At 34.4% G+C, this 19797-nt stretch overlaps 1 protein-coding gene and 1 long non-coding RNA gene across 2 annotated transcripts; both read left to right on the top strand.

Moving 5' to 3' along the window:
• Positions 1-13945: 13945 nt before the first annotated feature.
• Positions 13946-15421, top strand: LOC132197101 (proprotein convertase subtilisin/kexin type 5-like). The gene is made up of 2 exons (XM_059620171.1): positions 13946-14098; positions 14166-15421. The coding sequence occupies exons 1-2, from the start codon at positions 13991-13993 to the stop codon at positions 15285-15287; spliced, it is 1230 nt and encodes a 409-aa protein (XP_059476154.1). The 5' UTR covers positions 13946-13990; the 3' UTR covers positions 15288-15421.
• A 2273-nt stretch (positions 15422-17694) lies between these two features.
• LOC132197530 (uncharacterized) lies at positions 17695-19566 on the top strand. The gene is made up of 6 exons (XR_009441866.1): positions 17695-17791; positions 17849-17948; positions 18244-18323; positions 18386-18446; positions 18851-18931; positions 18989-19566. It is a non-coding gene; the product is annotated as an uncharacterized LOC132197530 (long non-coding RNA).
• Positions 19567-19797: the final 231 nt, after the last annotated feature.

Consider the following 19797-nt stretch of genomic DNA (forward strand, 5'->3'; position numbering starts at 1 on the left):
TTTCAGGGCGATAATGAAATTTCCAAATTGCTGGTCTTTCCTTGGAGCTACCGTGTGGGTCGAGAAGAAGCTGTGAACAATATCCCATTAAATCATGGAATGCAACAAAGAAAAGGTGTGCTCTCGGTAGAGAGACGAGTCTGAACTTGTTTGCTCTGCCACCCTCACAAGCCTAGCAAACATCGAAAGGGACTCATTTTTTTTCTAATCTCAAAGACTCTTCTTTTGAAGGAAAAGTCCAAGTCGGAGCAGTGGAGAAAAAGTGGCAGAATTCAATTGTGCTCTGAAAAAACTAGGGCGCTTCGAAATGATGATCAAACTAATAATAAAATTAAAAAAGCTGTATTGAAAAAGAAAAATATTTTTGCCTCACATCATACATTTATTATCTCATAATTTATAGCATATTTTGAAACTTCGGCTTGTCCTTTAATTTTATTTTTTATTTTAGTTGAAATTTGAAATAGGGTTATTTTTCATTCAAATATTTCGCCTTCCGAAATGACAACTTTCATTAATATTATTGAATCAAACAATTTTCTGAATATGTACGTTTTACGATTTTTTGTGTGCTTGTGTTTAGGGTAAAAAGTCATCTCTTAATTCTAAAACATTGAATTTTATAACATTTCTCATAAATTTCAAAACAATTCAATGAATTTTAGAATACCTGAAATTTCATTAAATTAAAATTTTCATAAAAGATTCAAAAGTAAAATCGTCTTCTCTGACTTTAGTACAGGGACTAAATTTTAATATTTCACAATAAATTTTATTTTATGCTACAATTTTTGAATAGTCCTAACACCTGGAGATACGTTTTTCTGTCAGCCAAGGAGAGATGCCTTTTAACAAAATTCTTCCGCCTGACTTGACTGGCAAACAGATCACAGCACTTTAAACTGCCGTGCTGCTCTTCCACGTACTTCATTGTCACGATCGGTTGCTTTTTGTGCGGCTCGCGCCTCGGCCAAATGCAAAAAGGGTCGCAGATGTCTTGCAGATCTGAATGCAACCTACATGTAAGCCGAACATGGAATTGCATCCGCGATCTTTCTTCAGGCGGCGTAGGCACAGCACTTTCATAAAGGAGAAGTGACGATAATACGCCGAAAGACCACCGTGCTAATTCGACACGCTCTTCACTTTTTTGTCGTTGGCCGTGAAATATATTGGTCGCTAAAAAGACTTTAATCCTGCCTGCCTTTTCGCTGTAGGGAAGCTTTTAGGCGGAAAAATGTGTGTTGTTCGTTTATTCAATAAATATAAGTCACGGTGCGTTTTATTGATTGTCCTGCAGCTGACTTGGAAATAAATCACCATATCAGTGAAATATTATCATTTAGGTATCGATTTGCTTTTCAATGAATTGATGCGTTTTAAACCCAAGTAATATATGTTCGTATTAAAAAATTTGTAATAAATGCACGTAAAAAATTAATATTTCTTTATAATTCAATTTAAAATAAAGTATTTATGTTGTTTACGTTATATCTAATTTTCTTTTATTTTTAAATTATAGCTAGTTTAAATAGATTATTTTGATCTAAAATATTTATACGCTCATGCAACGTTTTGACCAATTTAGACTTTTTTGGAATCTTTTTATATTTAGATTGTCCTTTGCATTAAAACAATGTTAATTTGTTTAATAATAACTAATTGCCTACTCCATTGGGGCCCTTCTTGAAATAATGTATAAATTTCCTCAAGATTTGAATTCCGATACTTCTCACACTAATTTTTTTTAAACAAATACGCCTTCAACGGGAGAAGTTAGGAAAATGAGAGAATTGTATATTATTCTGTTTTACAATAAAAACCAATTTAATTTAATCAATGTTCTAAGAAAGTCTAAAAAACCAAAGGTGCTAAAATTCAATCAAAAGTCATCTGTTTCCAATTAAAATAATAACAGGTTTGTTAATTTCCGTCCAATTACAAACCTCCGGACCAGATTTATTCCCCCTAATAGGCACCGAAGCGGGGAAACGTGAGACACGTTTCTCGTCCGCGGCGCCAAATTTCGGCCGGGCTGGCAATAAAAACGGTCAGAAACAATCGTGGTCAGATGGCTCTATGTTATTTGGACGAGAATCAATGAATTTAAAGTGAGAATTTGAGGCCGACCTTATTTTTAATAGAAAAGCGAGGGCGCGAAGTGGCCCTGTAATTACCGCCTCTGCGCTCAAACGAAAACAACCTGCCGCTATTAACCCTTATTAGGTGCCATGCATCATTTCCTTTGAAAAGGAGCGGCCGCTCTTTTCACATTCACATCTATTTATTTCTTCCGAGAATAGAGAATCTCGCGTCCAGTTGTATACATTATTTTTGAACTCGTCTTGAGCGAGCAGGAAAACAGGGAGGAATTCGTCTCGCTCCCGAGGGGGTGAGTTTCTCTTTTTGGGCTAACAATACCTGGCCAGGAGAGACGAGTGTTTTGCACGCTTACGCGCGTGGCAGACACAGGCGCCACATTCATTTTTTTTCTCGGAAGAAAAGAGTCTCTAGAGAGCTCAAGGCAGGCGCCGCTCGGATTTTGAGCGCGGCCAATAAATAATGAACTGAGAGGCTGGAGCGCCAACCGAGCGTGAAAGCCACTTGTACTATAATGGGAAATATGTGTGATTTTTTTCCAGTTGAGAATAAAAAAAAATACTCCCACCCAAGGAGAAGTAGTTTCTATGCTTGAGATAGACAAAGGTCAGCAGAGCGTTTTGAGGCAAACTGGGAAAATCAATGCGTTACAGAAAATCTCGCAAGAAAAGAACAAAGACGACTAGAGACGGTAGACCGACGTCTCTGGACTTGTTGGGTCTGTCTAGATTTTCAGGAGATGCCTGAAAGGAATTGTAAATAATGCAACCTGTGTGACACCAATGTCTATCAAATTGCATATTTTTCTAAATAAAATCTTCTAATATTGCTTATTATTAGTTAGATCAACTTAAGAAATTATTCAGCGCTTATATCAATCACAAAAATAATTATGTACTTATTTTTATTTAAAGCTTCAAGTTCCAATAAAGGATTTTAATGAAAGTTTACAAAACAGACAAACTTGAGAATTTTTCAAATTAAAATGAAATTTACAATAAATCAGTCATAAGATAATTCATATATAGCATCGTTATAATTTCATCAAAAAGGAAAAATTTCATAGAATTTAAAATAAAAAAACAAATTGTAAGAATACAGACAGGGGTTGCATTAAGAATAATTCATTAATTCTTTTTAACTTCATAGGACAACAATAAAATAAAGACTCAAACCACTCAAAATTTTGTTTATGTCAATGAATTTAAAGAGACGTATTGACTAGATTATTTATATTAGATACGTTCATAAAAAAATTTTGGAGGTTTTTTTCAATTAGTATAAATATAAAATTTAGTAATATTAAAGATATTTTGACTAATTTTTTTTTTAATATAAAAAGTTAAAATTTACTTCAATTTCCTTTTAGTATTTTAAGAAACAAGAAGTTTAAATTCTTTCAGGGGGGACTTTAAGATAGGATGTTCGTGACTTTAAAGAAGCGAGTTGAAAACTACGAAAAAGCGGCCATAAACGATTTTCCCCAGTTTCGGCAAAAGAAAATGACACGCTGCTCTGCCAAATTATCCGCCCGACCGGCCAACGAGACGGCGGCGCGCAAATAATATTTTGCGGCGGCTGCTGTAATTGACTCCTATTAAATAAGGACCTCACGGTAATTGTGGACCATCAGCAGCCGAGCGGCTCTCTCGTAATTACACGTGCAGCAAAAAGGAAAAGGTAAATCACTCTTGTGCGCGCCTGCCAATTTGCGCCGCTCGTTCGCACTGCGAGCGGCCGCCTCAGACAAAAGTAGAGACGCAACAAGATGCCCCCGAAAAGTATATAAATAAATACGCAGCGCGATACGTCACGACCTTCTTCCCGAATTGCTTTTACTTTTTGATTCGTGCTAATTGAAGCTTGTTTATTTGGATCACATGGAGTCAAAAATTTTAACATTGAATATTCTGCGGCTTTTTAAAATGAAAGTCAATGAGATGACTTTTTTAGAGTTTTCGTTCCTTCTTAATTAATTGCTATTTCAACTCTTAAAACTTTAAAAGAACTACAAAATTAAAATCAATTATCCTAGGTTATTTTTTGAATGCTATAATAATATTCGAAAACACAACAGTCAAGTTTGAAGTTTTTATTAATCAGAACAAATTTTTTGGACATCGACTTTGATATTTTTTTGTACCTCTTCCTTGATATAAGACCTCACCTTACTTGCGGCGTACGGCAAACGTAATCAAATTACCGCAGCTGGTGTGAAGCACCCGTAAATTTAATTTTATTGCAAACAGTAGCCGATATCCCTGAGCACCGCGCATAAATTCCACATTTGACTCTTCGCGGAAGAAAACTGACGCATTTAATAAAATTAAAAGGCAGCCGTCTTCAAACGTGCGAATTGCGCGCGGGAATAACTTATTAAATTGTAAATCAGTGGCAGTTTGAGGTCGGCGCGAGCAATAAAATTTTCTTCGAGAAAAACGTATAACTCATGCCAATCTTATTGCCTAATTTGCATTAGTTTTAGGGAGCCGAAAGTTGCTCTATTACGATGAGCCGCCAGACTTGGAGTTGTTTGGTGCGCCTTTGACACTTAATTAAGGCGTGAATAAAGCGCTTGAAAAATTTGATACGGCTGCGATCTGCTCGCCTATTTGCGTCGCTTGACAGAATAATTATTTTCAAACTGCTCCCAAGTAAAAAATAAAAACAAATTCGCAGACTCGGTCGGCGTGGGAACATTTTCCTTTGAGGAATTTTTAATACTTATTTTATCAGCTGAATAAAAAATAAATACAAAATTGGCTCTGATTAATCGTTATTACTGCAGCTCTGTACAAGGAAATGTAGTAGCGGAGGTACAAAAAAATTCAAAATATTTACAAAATTATACCCAAAGCAAATTCCAAAAAATTCCTGGTTCATTTGACGACGTGAATAATTTTAAGTACTTAATAATGAGAGCAAAAAAAAGGAATGTTTTATCGTAATTATCGCAAGATTATTTGCAGAATTTACCTCTGATTGTCAGGTTTAAAAATTCCTGTGGGCATTACTATACCAATGAAAAATCAAACATTAACCCAACCCTGCGCATATTATTTTTATTGCATGAGCGAATTCCTTTCCCAACAATGTACGACAATGGCCAGCAATTTCGCTCGCTGCCAATTTTGTTTTTTTTTCTTCACGTCGATCGACCAACACGACGCTGGATAATAATCGAAACAATGAAATGAGCAAAGAACATCTCTTCTCCTCCTGAAAGGATTTTCCCGCGAAGGAAAAAGTATTTACTCACTGCAATGTTAGCTCGAGGGGATGTTAATTTATTCGGCCCTTGAGAGTGACCCTTCCTGCATCATTTCAAGCGTTCACCCGCCGCGAGAATGATTAGACTCAAAATAAATTATTGTCAGACGGATGATCGAAAGGTAATTAGTAGCAGAAATATCACCACAGGGGGTCCACGCGGCTCTCAGATTACAAAGCAAAACTGACTCAAAGGGCAGTGTATAAAGACTTTTTTTAATTTGAAGCTTATTTTTTTTTTCATTTAAAAATTACGAATTCCATTCTTTAAAGCCAAGTGTTTCTCGCACAGTTTCAGTAAATCCACGGAAAAACCTCTTAGAAAATAATTCTTTGAATCACTTAGAATTTTGTACATTGAAAAAAAAATTGTTTGCAATAATTAAAAAAATTAACTTTGCCTCTGCTGAAGATATTATGGAGCGTAACCATTGAAAAAACTTTTATTCGTTACTTGATTCAGAGCCAAAAATTTATTGGGAATTATAATCGCTACTATATTATAAATAAATTAAACCAACACAGTAAAAGTATACAATGATTGCAAGTTATTAATTCTTCAGCTTTTACCTTCTATGTTAATTAATAATGCTATGAAATAAAATGTTCAACAATCATTTATTAACACACACACAAAATATAGAAGAGCTAGCCCATTCATTTAATTTTTGCACTCCCCTAAGACGCATCTCCTTGACTTTTATTCCGCACCACATGTTTACATCACGTGTGCTTCAAAAGCACTGCTGTCTTTGTCATTAACTCATTATTACAACACCTTTGCCTCTCCTATTGACTCCTTAATAAGAAATAATTAGAAAAAATTATAACTTGAAGCCGAGGTATTTTCGTCTGACGCGTACACCCCTGCTTTAGAAGAATAGCCAAGCAAGGTTCTGCTGGCACCTTTTAATTCGCAGCTCCGACCTGCCAGGATGTAATTACGCTGTTCAAAGGGAGGCGTTGCCCGGCACCGCTTAATATGTATTCTTAAAAGCAAGATTATTTCCTCATCTGTCGCTTTCCTTCGCGCCATTTTTCAATGTTGCTACTGGAATAAGAAAAACGTCTCGGGATAATTTTTAACTTGGCGAATGAGAAAAGATCACAGGGGCCGTATAATCGTATGCAAATTAACAAGGTGCTGGTGAGCTGACGTTTTTTCGATCGAAATTAATCCAGCTCCCGATTTGCTTGTAATAAACACCCGACGGCCGTGATTTGGCTAATTTGCAATAAATTATTTCATTTTCACAACGTGTCGAGGCCTGAATATAAATCAAGTGCTGAAATTAATTCTCCTAAAATATTTCTTTTGTGCCTCTTTCAACTTGAAGAGATTTATGATCCAATCGTAAAACATTATTTTACAGGCGACTTTTTTCTTCTTGTGGCTCCTTTTGGATAGTATTCTTTTCTTTATTTTCCGTTTTAAATATTTTTTAGCATCGCACGCCCATGTTCTGCTTTAATAGGTTTTTATACAATTTATATTACGGCCATTTCAATCCCAAAGCACAGAAGCACTCACTCTCGCTAATAATTCTCGCAGCTGTCCGCGAAAATGCAGAGTGCTTTTTCTTTTTCTTTTTGGCGGGCCACTTTTACGTCCTTGTTTGGCTGCGCCGATAAGAAATATACTTATATATAAAGTAAGGAGCGCGGTAAAGAAGAAAAGTGCGGCGCTCGCGAAAGGTGATGTTTGCTATTTACAAACAGGCGAAATGAGCAGTAGCCCAAAGTACGCGTTCTCAAAAGATAAGCCACCGACGAGGTTTTATGTACTGCAAGTTTTGGCCACGGCGCAAAACTTCAAAAGCCTCTCTCTCTGGCGCTGCATGTTTAACCAAGAGTGTAATAATAATGAGCTGGAAGTAGAGGCCGCGCTGCTGAAAAAGTCAAACACGCTTACGCACGCAAACACAAATAAAAATTACATAGCAACTAAGTGAGTGCTGCTAAGGAGTTTCCACAAGAGCCGGGAAAAAGAACAAAAATAAAAATTCCCTCCTGCATTTGTAAGCTTGAGTAATAAGCCGAACTTGATAATCATAGTGTCGCAAACCTTTAATCAAAATATTAAGCCTCTAGAGCATAACTTTCTACCAATCTGTGGTGCAAGTAGTTTTGTATTTAGACTCTTTAGTCTTATTGACTGACACATAATTATTTTTAAATTATGATTAATTCATGTAATATACCTCAAGGAAATATTATCTACGTAAAATCTACAAAGTACAAAAAAAAACAGTAATAATCCAATTCAAAAATTTTGCTGAATATAATTGACTTGTGGGACCGTTCACGAATGATTTAAGATAAATTGGACAGATTTTTTTTGTTACGAGCACCACTCTGATTTTTAGATATGTTGTTAGGGTTGATGAGAAACTACTTTGACCAAATTTTTAGACCAAAATATTTATTACTTTTTGAAATATTCGGGTTTTTTGAAAAACTCAAAAATGCTTATATCTTTGCTCCTCTTAGTTTTAGAGCAATTTGGTTTTCACTATAGTAGGTAACTTTTTATTCTGAACAATTTTGCTGTTGACCAAATTGCCCTAGGTCAAAGGTCAAGGTCATTAAAATGCATTTTTAGTTTTTGAGGTCATTTTTCTCAAAGAAGCGTATTTTTGATATTTTTTTAGCAAATGCAAAAAATGTAGCCCGCGAAATTCTACATCTGGTCCGAAATATTTGCGATGGCGTATATCTTAGTTTTTTAGTTATTTTAATTTAAAATTAAAAAGATGCGTTTTTCCGATATGCGGTATTTTGACATTTTTCTGTTATATTATTTCTAAGCAGCCTAGAGCAATGCGGTTTTCACTACTAGACCTATTTTTTAATTTTGAACAACTTTTCCGTTGACAAAAAATACCTAGGTCAAAGGTCAAGGTCAGTAAAATGCATTTTTAATTTTCTAGGTCAATTTTCTCAAAGAAGCGTATCTCAGATTTTTTCCGCAATATAGAAAAAAATGTTGCCCATGAAATTCTACATCTGGTAGGAAAAATTCAGAATGGCATTATTTTTAGATTAAAAGATATTTCAATAAGAATAAAAAAAAAAGGCAAAAAGGGTCAGAATATTATATACGGAAACGAACTTTTTAAATATTTATTAAAATATCTTTAAAACTAAAAATAACGCCATTCTGAATTTTTCCAACCAGATGTAGAATTTCATGGGCAACATTTTTTTCTATATTGCGGAAAAAATCTGAGATACGCTTCTTTGAGAAAATTGACCTAGAAAATTAAAAATGCATTTTACTGACCTTGACCTTTGACCTAGGTATTTTTTGTCAACGGAAAAGTTGTTCAAAATTAAAAAATAGGTCTAGTAGTGAAAACCGCATTGCTCTAGGCTGCTTAGAAATAATATAACAGAAAAATGTCAAAATACCGCATATCGGAAAAACGCATCTTTTTAATTTTAAATTAAAATAACTAAAAAACTAAGATATACGCCATCGCAAATATTTCGGACCAGATGTAGAATTTCGCGGGCTACATTTTTTGCATTTGCTAAAAAAATATCAAAAATACGCTTCTTTGAGAAAAATGACCTCAAAAACTAAAAATGCATTTTAATGACCTTGACCTTTGACCTAGGGCAATTTGGTCAACAGCAAAATTGTTCAGAATAAAAAGTTACCTACTATAGTGAAAACCAAATTGCTCTAAAACTAAGAGGAGCAAAGATATAAGCATTTTTGAGTTTTTCAAAAAACCCGAATATTTCAAAAAGTAATAAATATTTTGGTCTAAAAATTTGGTCAAAGTAGTTTCTCATCAACCCTAACAACATATCTAAAAATCAGAGTGGTGCTCGTAACAAAAAAAAATCTGTCCAATTTATCTTAAATCATTCGTGAACGGCCCCTTGTATATTTTATTTATCTTCCATTTTGAGGTTATTTTTATGGTGTCTTATTGTAGATAAAAATCAAAAAGAAATATGGAATTGTGGACTTTTTAATATTTTTCAGGCGTTTGGATTGACATAGTATAATTTTTATTATAATTGATTTCAACTATATTTATTTATCAAGATTTTAAAATTATTGCTCTATTTTATAATTTAATTTATATATAAAAAAAGAGTGCAAAATCAAACGGTTTTTAATAAACGGGTTTGAAATTTTGAATACAATTTTCAGTTCTAGGTTATATTTCTTTGCTTAACAATTAAAGAAATTAAGAAGTATGGTATACTTCAGTAAATCCCTTTCCTTGATAATTTTTTGTCCCTTTCAAAACTGCACCTTCAGAAGCTCTGATGAGAACCTTATTTTCCTCGCACAGCAAGCAGGCGGATATCAAGGATTAACGAGGCCAAACACACAGCTCTCGTCGCCGACTAATTCACCCCCTTAAGTATACATAACAAGTCAACGGCATTAATAGAGTTGATACAGCAGGCACCAGTCAGCCCGCATCAATCATCAAATGTGACAATCACTGGGACACCAAATAGTATAATAAAACTTAGGAGGATGAGCTCAAGTCAGGACCAACAGCAGACTCAAGAAAATAAAAAAAAACTTCCTCAAGTTTATTTGACCTCAAGATCGTTATCTTTGAGTCTGATGCTGGTTTATTGGAAGCAAGACGATCGTAATAAAATCAGCTGGCAGCCTTTTGGTAAAAGTATAAATAAATGCCTCTATTTTTAAATAATTTAGGAATGTTGAATTTCTTACGTAAACCAAAATTACTTGATTTTTGGTAGAATTTTAATTTAATAACATTGAAAAATATATATACTTATTAAATTATCACAAAAAATTTCTCAATAAAGTATAATTTTCATGTCATTTTTTTTAATAGGTTTTAAAATTAAAACTTCCATACAATGTACCTAACAAAGTTTCTCAGGGTATAGGTGTCTCCTTAGTTGGAAATCATGTATTGCAATCAAGTATTAACTGGATCATTTCCTCACCATCTACCCAATTAACCCTTAATCAATGACATATCAAAATTGGTAACCATAGTGCCCATTCCAGGCCTTATAGGCTATCAGCATTCGCAAACATAAAATAAATAATTATTATTTATTATTAATAATAAAAAACTTGAAAAAAAAAATTATTTAAGAAAATATTCAAAAATATATTGCATTATAATATTTAAAAAACAACTTAAAAACTGTTGAATGAAATATGGAGATTATTAATGCTCGATTTCCTTATTGGACTAGAGCTGAGCTGATTTTTGCGGAATTTTCCTTACCCGCACGCTTCGCCCATAAATTAATCTGTGCATGGGAGGCCGAAATAGACTCCTATAACTTTGCATCTGCCGGCGGAGCTTCCTCCCACTTGCAGTGAAATAGTTTCGTCAGTCTTCTTTGTGCTGCGTTATGCCGCTGAATCAAAAAGTTGGAACCCTCTCTCGATTTTCTCGGAAATGTCAGCCACTCGTTTTAATAATGAGATAAATTCACCAGCGGCGTGGTCGGATCCCCTTTGTGTTTGCCTCTCGCATTAATTTTAGATATGCCTGTGGTGGTCCAAAATTACGAGAGTGATATCATAAATTCGCGCAAATTGGTTGATTCACTCAATGGGAAGTGGTGGATGCTTTTTAAAATTAAGACCTAATAAAAGCAGCGCGTTCCAGGAAAAGGATGCAAAAATAAAATAATTCTTTTCTCGGCGTTTATATTATAAGATTTTATAGTTAAAAAGACTTTTTAAGCAAATCTTTAGACCTTTATCTTTAAATAATCAACAGTAAAATCTAGAATTATAATGTTCATAAAATCTAATTTTTTTTAACACAAATAAATCCAAATATTTTTTACTTCATTGTTTCAATCAAATTATATAATACAAGTAATATTTTAAATAAAACTGTATGAATTGTATTGTTTCCTATTAATTCCATTCATTTTAGTAAGCGATGCGATGATTTTCAAGATAATAACACAAAGTTGATTTTTAAAATAATTCCTTTGAATAAATCTTTTCCAAATATTATTTGCCAGTCTGAATTTTAATTAGAATCAATTGTACATAGTTTGAAAATTTGTTTAAAATTTGGTAAAATAATTATATGTTTGCAGAAAAAATATAATTAACAGAAAACAGTCAAAGGTTGTGTATAAAGATTTACAAATTTCACATCAGAATGATCTAATCTGCTAATAATTTCCATCAAGAGTGTTCATATGAAAAAAATTTAATTAAAATCAATGTTTATATCATCATTTGATTGAGCTTCATATTTCCTGCGTATACAAAGTTAGAGCTGTTTACTGTTTTAGAAAAAAAAATTATGTCGTCTTGAAACTTTGAATAATGATTTTGGCCATTAGGGCTTAAGTTTATGGGTGCGTGGCCTGCTGAGCGCATTAGGACCGTGTTCTAATCCCAAACCTACTGGCCAGTAGTCCGAACACTCTGGGGGGACGGTTAGCCAACAATAATTTATCATGAAATTTCCCTCGGCCAGACAGGCCCTAAAACTTTTTACTCGCGCGCCCGTCAGACAAAAACGCGTTTCCCAGAGCAAACGAATCTCGCAGCGTGACACAAAACACTCAATCATATTAATTCTCACACCGTCCTCTGAGAAAACTACTGCACATAGGCAAACAAAAAATAACACAACCCAAAAACGCATCAGAAGCAGGCAGGCCGGAGTATTCTCAAGTGTGCTCACACCAGCAGCCAAATTATATAATAATTTAAGGGTTGGAGCTCAAGGCATTGAAAAAACTGAAGGTTAAAAGATTTATTTGTAAGGGCCAATGTTTTTTTTTTATGAAAGGTTCAAAATGAAATATTTGAAAAAGCATTTTCAGTTTCAGATATAAAAGAAGGAATTAAATATATTTACTGATATTAAATTATACATGAAATAGGTAAACAGATATTTTTAATTTTTAAATTTTCTAACGATTTAGTAAATTTTTCAGTATTAATTCTGTCCCCTCGACGTTGAGCAGGAAAGGCAGGTGATTCCTAGGCGATATCAACGCTGGACTCTAAGCCGTGCTGCTTTTAACGCACACTTTTCACTTCGCCTCATAATTTTTGTCAGAAACACTATCCGAGTCCATTATGCTAATGCTCCTCTGATAAAAGCGAGGATGACTAATGGTCCTGAATATCAGGTAGACGTTTAAGATTAAGTTTAATGTTACCTGCGTAATATCAAAAGTGGGCCCTTTTGATGCCCTCTCTCTCCGCGCGCTGAAGCACTTCACGTGAATTATGAGGCTCCCAAGAGTGAAGTGATTGCGTGGGACGAAGCAGGTGCTCTTCACAGAGAATCAAATCAGGAAAATCTTCAGTTTAAACAAAAACTAGATAATTTAAAACACAATGAAAATCTAATAATTTAAATTGTTGCATGACCTGTTAATTAAAAAAACATTAACATAAATCAATTTTAAACTATAATTATTATTAGTGGAAATAAAATATAAATTCTTCCCAACTCTGTATTCAAGTCCCCTTTCTAATGGATCATCTACTCCACACGCGAACGTCTCTGCGCCATGAAATGATGTTTTATCTTTTACGGATGAAATTTATACTTGGCGTTTTCTATGGCCCCAGACGCGGTGGTCGTCGATCTGAAAATAGGTCTGTAAACTATTTTATGAGGGGATGAGAGAGACACAGAATCAATAAATTTTATTCCACGCCAGACCACTCAGTCCAATAATGCTGAATCATGAGGAAAATAAAAAAAGATCATAACATAAAAAAATTAATTTTTAATTATTTGACGCCATAATTAATAAAAGATGCCATGCCTATTAATTCATTAAATCAACTTATTATTTTAGACACTTTGTTAATTTAGTTTCAGAAATTTGTTTATTGGGTTCAAAACTGAGGGCAACTAATTTAGCTGTGATGATGGTCTGAAAAAATTAAATAGCTTTAATTTCAAATATGAAATTCTTCACAAATAAAATTTGTAGATTTTACTGAATGTTGATATTTAGCTTCGATAACATTATTGTGACACAATATTCACATAAAGAAAGACCAAAAAAAGTTTGACGAACTTAAATCATTATTCTAATTATTCAATTGTTTCAGATTCCCGTTTATAAATAATAAACAAATTTATTGATTTTTATTATAAAAAAAATTTAAATCATGTCTTTATCTTCGTTAAAAATATAAACAAAATTAAATTAAAATATGCTGAAGACACACTCTATTTCAATTTGCTTAGGAATTGGAAAAAAATGACAAATGACCTCCTCCTAGCGGACTTTTTTTCTGATACTTATCAACTACAATTTTAAACTAAAAATATGCCTCGTTTGAAAAAAAATACAGCATTTTTACAATTTTTTTTCTGAAAATTATATTACGTCTTTTGCTCAGGCCGTGACAAAATTAGCGTTACTGAATCGCGCAGCTTGACAAAGTGTAAAAACAAAAATATTTCCTCGATTACAGCTTATAACTTGTGAAAACACAAACAATACAGAGTTCTCTTTTTGAAATTCTTGATATCACAGTTTTGTATCTCATTTATAGATAGACACAAGCAAATGACGAACACAAATATTTTTAAAAACAGCCAATATCCAGTATAAAAAGGAAGCGCTTCAAATATCACCATCTAGTTCTTCAAGGATGCCAAGAATGATCTTGGCAACTCTCCTAGGCTGTCTGGCCCTGTGCACCCTTGCCCAAGGCGGTGTCCTAAACCGAGAAAAGGAGCTGAAAGAATTCATTCTCAGGGTGAGATTAGATATCAGTAAACAAGTAAAACTAATATTAATCAATGGCGCTTGTGAAACTATTGCAGGCTGATAATGACGAGTGGATGTGGACTGATGCGGAGATCGAAAAGAGGCAGTGCGACGCAGGCAAAAAACCAGTCAGTGGCCAATGCCGTTGTGACTCCAAATCAGTTCGCAATTTGGAAGACAGCAAAGGAAACTGCGTAACTGCGTGCAGAGGCGATCAATCTGCCGTCAATGGAAAATGCGTCAAAAAATGCAAAAATGGTCAAGTGCACGATCCAAGTGGAAAATGCCAAAATCCATGCCCAGCTGGTAAAGAACATGATTACAGTGGAAAATGCCAAGAGCCATGCCCAGCAGGTCAAAAAAGGAAACCTGGTGGAGGTTGCCTTCCAACGTGCCCACCAGGTCAAGAACACGATTCCAAGGAAAACTGTCGCAATCAGTGCCCTAAGGGCCAAACACGTGATCCTAAAGGAAATTGCGGCAACGTATGCCCGAAGTCTCAAGAACTCGATTATACTGGTACTTGCCAGCAGCAATGTAAAGATGGCTACTATCGCAAAGAAAGTGATAATAAGTGCCAAAAAGAGTGCAAAGCCAACGAAGTGCCCGACGGAAAAGGAGAATGCGCAAAAGCTTGTAAATCCAATGAACGTTTAGATAACAACGGCAGGTGCACTGGAGCCTGCCCAGTCGGTCAATTTGTCAATAAAAAAAACGAATGCCAACCAACCTGCAAACCCGGCGAAGGACTTGATAAAAATGATAATTGCAGACCAACCTGCCCACCTAATCAAGAAGTGAGTCCCGACAACAAGTGCCGTCCAACCTGCAAACCTGACCAAGAAGAACGCGCTGCTGACGGAAATTGCTACCCCAAATGTACCAAGCCAGGCGAGCAAATGGGTCCAGATGGAGTGTGCCGTCCAGAGTGCGATGACCCTAACGAGCTGCCAGGTCCCAATGGATGCGTCACCACAACCACAACCACTACTACCACCACCACAACTAAGAAACCTAATACCGGTGGCTCAGGATCAAACGACAGTGACTGCAACGATAGCGGCTCTACAGGCAATGATAGTAATAGTAATCATGACAACTGCGCCAAGATCAGGCTTCCTGCTACCGTGCACATCACGGTGTGTGGCTGCTCCGGCGATTGCGATTGCTCAGACTAAGTAGAAGTTGGACCGAAAAAGAAAGGACTGCTAAAATTGATCAAATGATCCAGTAAATCAAAATGAGAACTTAAAAAAAAAAAATCCAATTCAATAACTAAAAGAAAATAAAAACAAATTAGGCAACTTAAAAACAGATTTTTTTATTTCATTTTATTTGTTTATGAAGGTAATGAGAAAAATGTTATGTTTGATATTTTATAAATTAATCAAAGAAATCCTTAGCTAGACCATAGATCCATCCTAAATTCAGATCTCTCTCTAATTTGAAAGTTCAGTTTATGCTTGACTTTGATAAACTATTTATTATAGTTTTTACCAAGTGCATTTTACTTAAAATGATTTCACGCATTCAAAAATACAATACTGATTCAAAAATAAAATTAAGTGAAAGCAAAGGGTATAAATATCAAGATATTAAATTATCGTAAATTTTAAAAGTCTTTCTCAACTTGGATTGCATTACTGTTTACAGCCATTTCTTTAATGATATGGAAGAAGTGCATATTAATAATCAACAATTTTTCGCTTGATGATATTTCCAGCACATTTCACTAGCTTGATTTGTCAAGACGCTTTTCAGGATATCTATGAATAATATTATTATAAATTGTAACATAAGGCAATCATGCTGGATAATTAAATATAAACATAATAATAATTCCTTAAAGACTCGGTGAAAACACTAGAATACATTATGTTGTCTATCTTGCGATGTAATGTATTTTACTCAATTCGACTAAATGTTCCGAAATCTTCTTACTGATAATGTTTAAAAGATTAAAAATAGTAGAGTTCATGCAAATATTAATATTTAGGTATTAAATTTTCATTCAATTTTTAATTTATTTTGCTCATGAAATAAAACTGAGGACTGTGACTTAACTGGTAAAGCCATTAAAAATTAAAAAAGGAAAGCCCGTTTTCTATACTCCATAAACGTCTCCTCACGTGCCTGATATTAATTGAGCCTTCGAAATTGAGTAAAATCTAAAATCTACACCATTGCGTGTCCATCAGGTGTTTAATTTTTTTCTTTTGTAAAAGCAATGTGGTTAGAGAGGAACAAGCACTCGTATATTTATTCATTAAATAGGAAAAATTGTTAGAATAATTATTTTCAGAATAGTACCAAATAGTACAGTCTATTTACTATATAACTATAGCAAAGCAAAAGTGAGCACCAGTTGAAGAAAGGAAAGCGATAGACGGACAAATTTTATAATAAATGGATCAGCCGCCGGTATATGCAAGTGCGCAAAGCAGGTACGTAGTGAAGACCTTAACCCGAACAGGGAAGGCCGCTTGCCTGCGACGACGGATGCAGAAACCCGTTAGCTGCCATCAATTAAATGTATCAAGTCGATAATTAACTCTCGGCGGCGCGTTTAAGAAACCGAGAGTGAAAAGGCGCTTGCGTGACGCTGCACTAATTGCACCAAACATTTATACTAAATTGAGTGCGCGTTAGGCGATAAACTGTTATGTTGTGTTTGGAACACCACTGTCGTCACTGTCTAAGAGATTTAATTTTTTACGATAGCTTCTTCACAAGAGCTATTCATAAAAAAATTTCAGGACATTAAAAGAATAGTGCAGACAATGCAAATTTAATTAAATCAGACTTTTTGGAAATTAAAACTTCTAAATGCATAAGTTAAAAAATCAAAGGCTTATTAAATTTCCAGCAGACGGTACGAAATGCAATGTTAATTTATTCTAGACCACCAAAACTTAACCACAAATAAGAGATAAAAAATTTCAATTAAAAATTTAACATTGGATCTGAAAATCGTCCACTAAATTCATTGCTTAAACTTTTTTAGATCAAAAAAACGAGGGTTATTATTTATTTATTTTTTCAAAGATTTTAGAATAATGTGAAGTGGATACAAAATTTCAAGATGCAAGCATGAAAATTTTTGTAATTGAAGGTAAGCAAATAAATTTAAATCTTGTTGTTCCCTTCTTCCTCTCGTTGGTTTTGGCGTAAAGGGTTGTTGAAATCCAAGGGATAATTTTGAATTAATATAACCGTTTTAAAGAAGTATATACCGCTAGGATTGATGGGGTTGGTGATGAGCGCTATTAAAAGGGCTGCACGCTGGGAGGGTTCATGTTCTGATAAAGTGCCCCCGCTAATGATTGCGTTTTCACGCACCCCGCGATAAATCACTCAGCCCCCTCTCGCATCTTTCACGTTTCCTACGCGCGTTCTCTTTAGAAAATCAGTTTTCCTGCTATTATTTTAAATGCCGTAAATCGCTCCATTTAAAATTATGTTTAAAATTTAACTTATCGGCACTTAGAATACGTGATTTTCCATATTTTCGTGCTCTTTGTGCATTTAGCTCAATTTGCGATAAGCAAAAGTGGGAAAGAAAAGGTATTCAAATATGTTCCATCCCAAAGTTACTATACAAATCATTTTATTGTAGGCGAGAGCGAAAACTTGGAGCAAAATGGTGCTCCTGGTATTTGCTATTCTTTCCTCAGCAACTTTGGTACATACGTCTTAAAATTTTTAATTCGTTTATTTTAACAATCGAATTCCGTCTAAGATTGCTGCTGCACCTTTGGAAGCTGCAAATGGAGCTGCTGGTGCACCTCAACCCCTAACCGGCCCAACCCTTGAAGAACGGCAAAATGGCCTGAGGAGAGGTAAAAATTTATATAAAACGTAACAATTGAAACCACTAAAATCAGAATGTTAGTTTTATGATGCTATTTGAGAGCAATTTTCAATTTACTCAACCCACTCAAAACATATAGAATTAGAATTTTCGTAATTTACAAATTTGTGTATCTCCGCATAGGAACCTGAATAAATCCAAAGTAAAAATTTAAAAAATTAAGATCAATTATTCTGTGCTGCGCGCGTTGCACCGAATTGCATCATGAAATATCCATAGTACATAATATGTATATTTTTATTAATGTAAATAATATCATTTAGAACTTGGTTTTCGAGAAATAAAAAATATCGTCCCTGAAATGCCTCCTGTAAAAGTAGTGAATCCACCTGATAATAAAAACGTAAATTATTTTATTAAAAATCTTTTTTAGTGGAACTTGATATTTTTTTTTTAATTTTCAAGAAACCCGACAAACTCGTCAAACGGGAGGCCATTATTATATCTGACTCTACTATATAAAGAGGTAAGAGAAGAGCATCAGTATATTCAAAATTTTTATAAACATATTATTACATAGGGCTTGAAAAGTTTTGGATATAAAAAAATTGTATACCTGAAAATGAGGATATGCAGGTGCATGAAGATATTTTGTTTAGATGTTTTCGAAAAATACGTTTTTTTTTATTTCTTTATACACACAATATGAGCATCAGCAGTTTCTGTATTCAGCAGCCATGTAAAAATGCCTCTCACTTGGAATTGCTTCAGAGCTAAAAATACGATTGATAAAAATTCATTTCTTTTTTATTGCACCGGTAGAAATAATTTTAGAAAATTCAATCAAGATTTTATATTATTAAAGCTATTCATGCCCTTCTTTTGACTTTTTCGCATCTTTATACTAATTAATTTATTTTATTTTGAAAGTCAAGTGTTTTAACTGAGGGCAAATTGGCAGTGGAGGAATTCAATCTGAATGAAAATGGCAACAATGATGTGATTGAAGAAGTAAGGAAAGTATTTTTCAATTTTAGCTAACCTAAAATCTCCCAATTTTCACATAAGGTGGTTGTTAACTCTGAGGGAAATATTGCAGACGCAGATTCATCCTCATCGTCTTCTTCGTCTACGTCGTTTTCGCATTCCTCCTCCAAAAAACAATCCAAGGAAGAATCTCCCGTCCAAGAACCAGAACAGTCTGACCAGGTGGATCAGTTGAAGAAATATTATTACGACCCTTACGACCCAGCAACCAACTTTTACGGCGACAATTACGCGTACGTCACCCAACCTCAAAATTCCGCCAGTGGTTTGGAGATTACTGTGATCAATGTCAATGCCAAGGACCAGGACACCGCCAAGTTTTTGATCAAGGAATTGAACCATCTTGTGAACATTTTGCCCTTTTTCCTGAGGCAGAAGCAAGTCATTCCCGCCGAAGAGCAGAAGAAGCTGCAAAATAAACCTGTTGATTCCGAACAAAACACCGGCCAATAATCGAATTTATGAATATTTTATGAGCAACCAATTTACGAGCCGTAATTTGGACTTCACAAAACTATGCTGTCGTAATTTTTCCTGAATAATAGATGTGATTATAATCAGATTAAATTTTAATCCAAAATCAAATTACAGCATTTTCACACCTTCCACTATTTTCCCAGCTTTTTATAATAAGTGGCATCCTGTAATTTATCGATCGATTTTCCTCGGGGGTAAAAAAATTATGTAGATAACTGTGATTCAACACATCTCAATTAGGCTCGAAAACGCAGAGTTGGTTGGAAAAATATTTCCATTTAAATGACTTATTTCCATTCGTCCGCTAGACAACAACAACAACAAAATGAGAAGGCGGCGCATAGAATCATGAA

Source organism: Neocloeon triangulifer, unplaced genomic scaffold, assembly GCF_031216515.1.
Source record: "Neocloeon triangulifer isolate White Clay Creek 2 clone unplaced genomic scaffold, ASM3121651v1 ptg000012l, whole genome shotgun sequence".
Classification (NCBI taxonomy): Eukaryota; Metazoa; Arthropoda; class Insecta; order Ephemeroptera; family Baetidae; genus Neocloeon; species Neocloeon triangulifer.

Coding starts and splice junctions, on each gene's coding strand:
- LOC132197101 (XM_059620171.1), top strand. CDS start 13,991: ATGCCAAGAATGATCTTGGCAACTCTCCTAGGCTGTCTGGCCCTGTGC. Junction 14,099..14,165: donor TGAAAGAATTCATTCTCAGG/GTGAGATTAGAT, acceptor AAACTATTGCAG/GCTGATAATGACGAGTGGAT.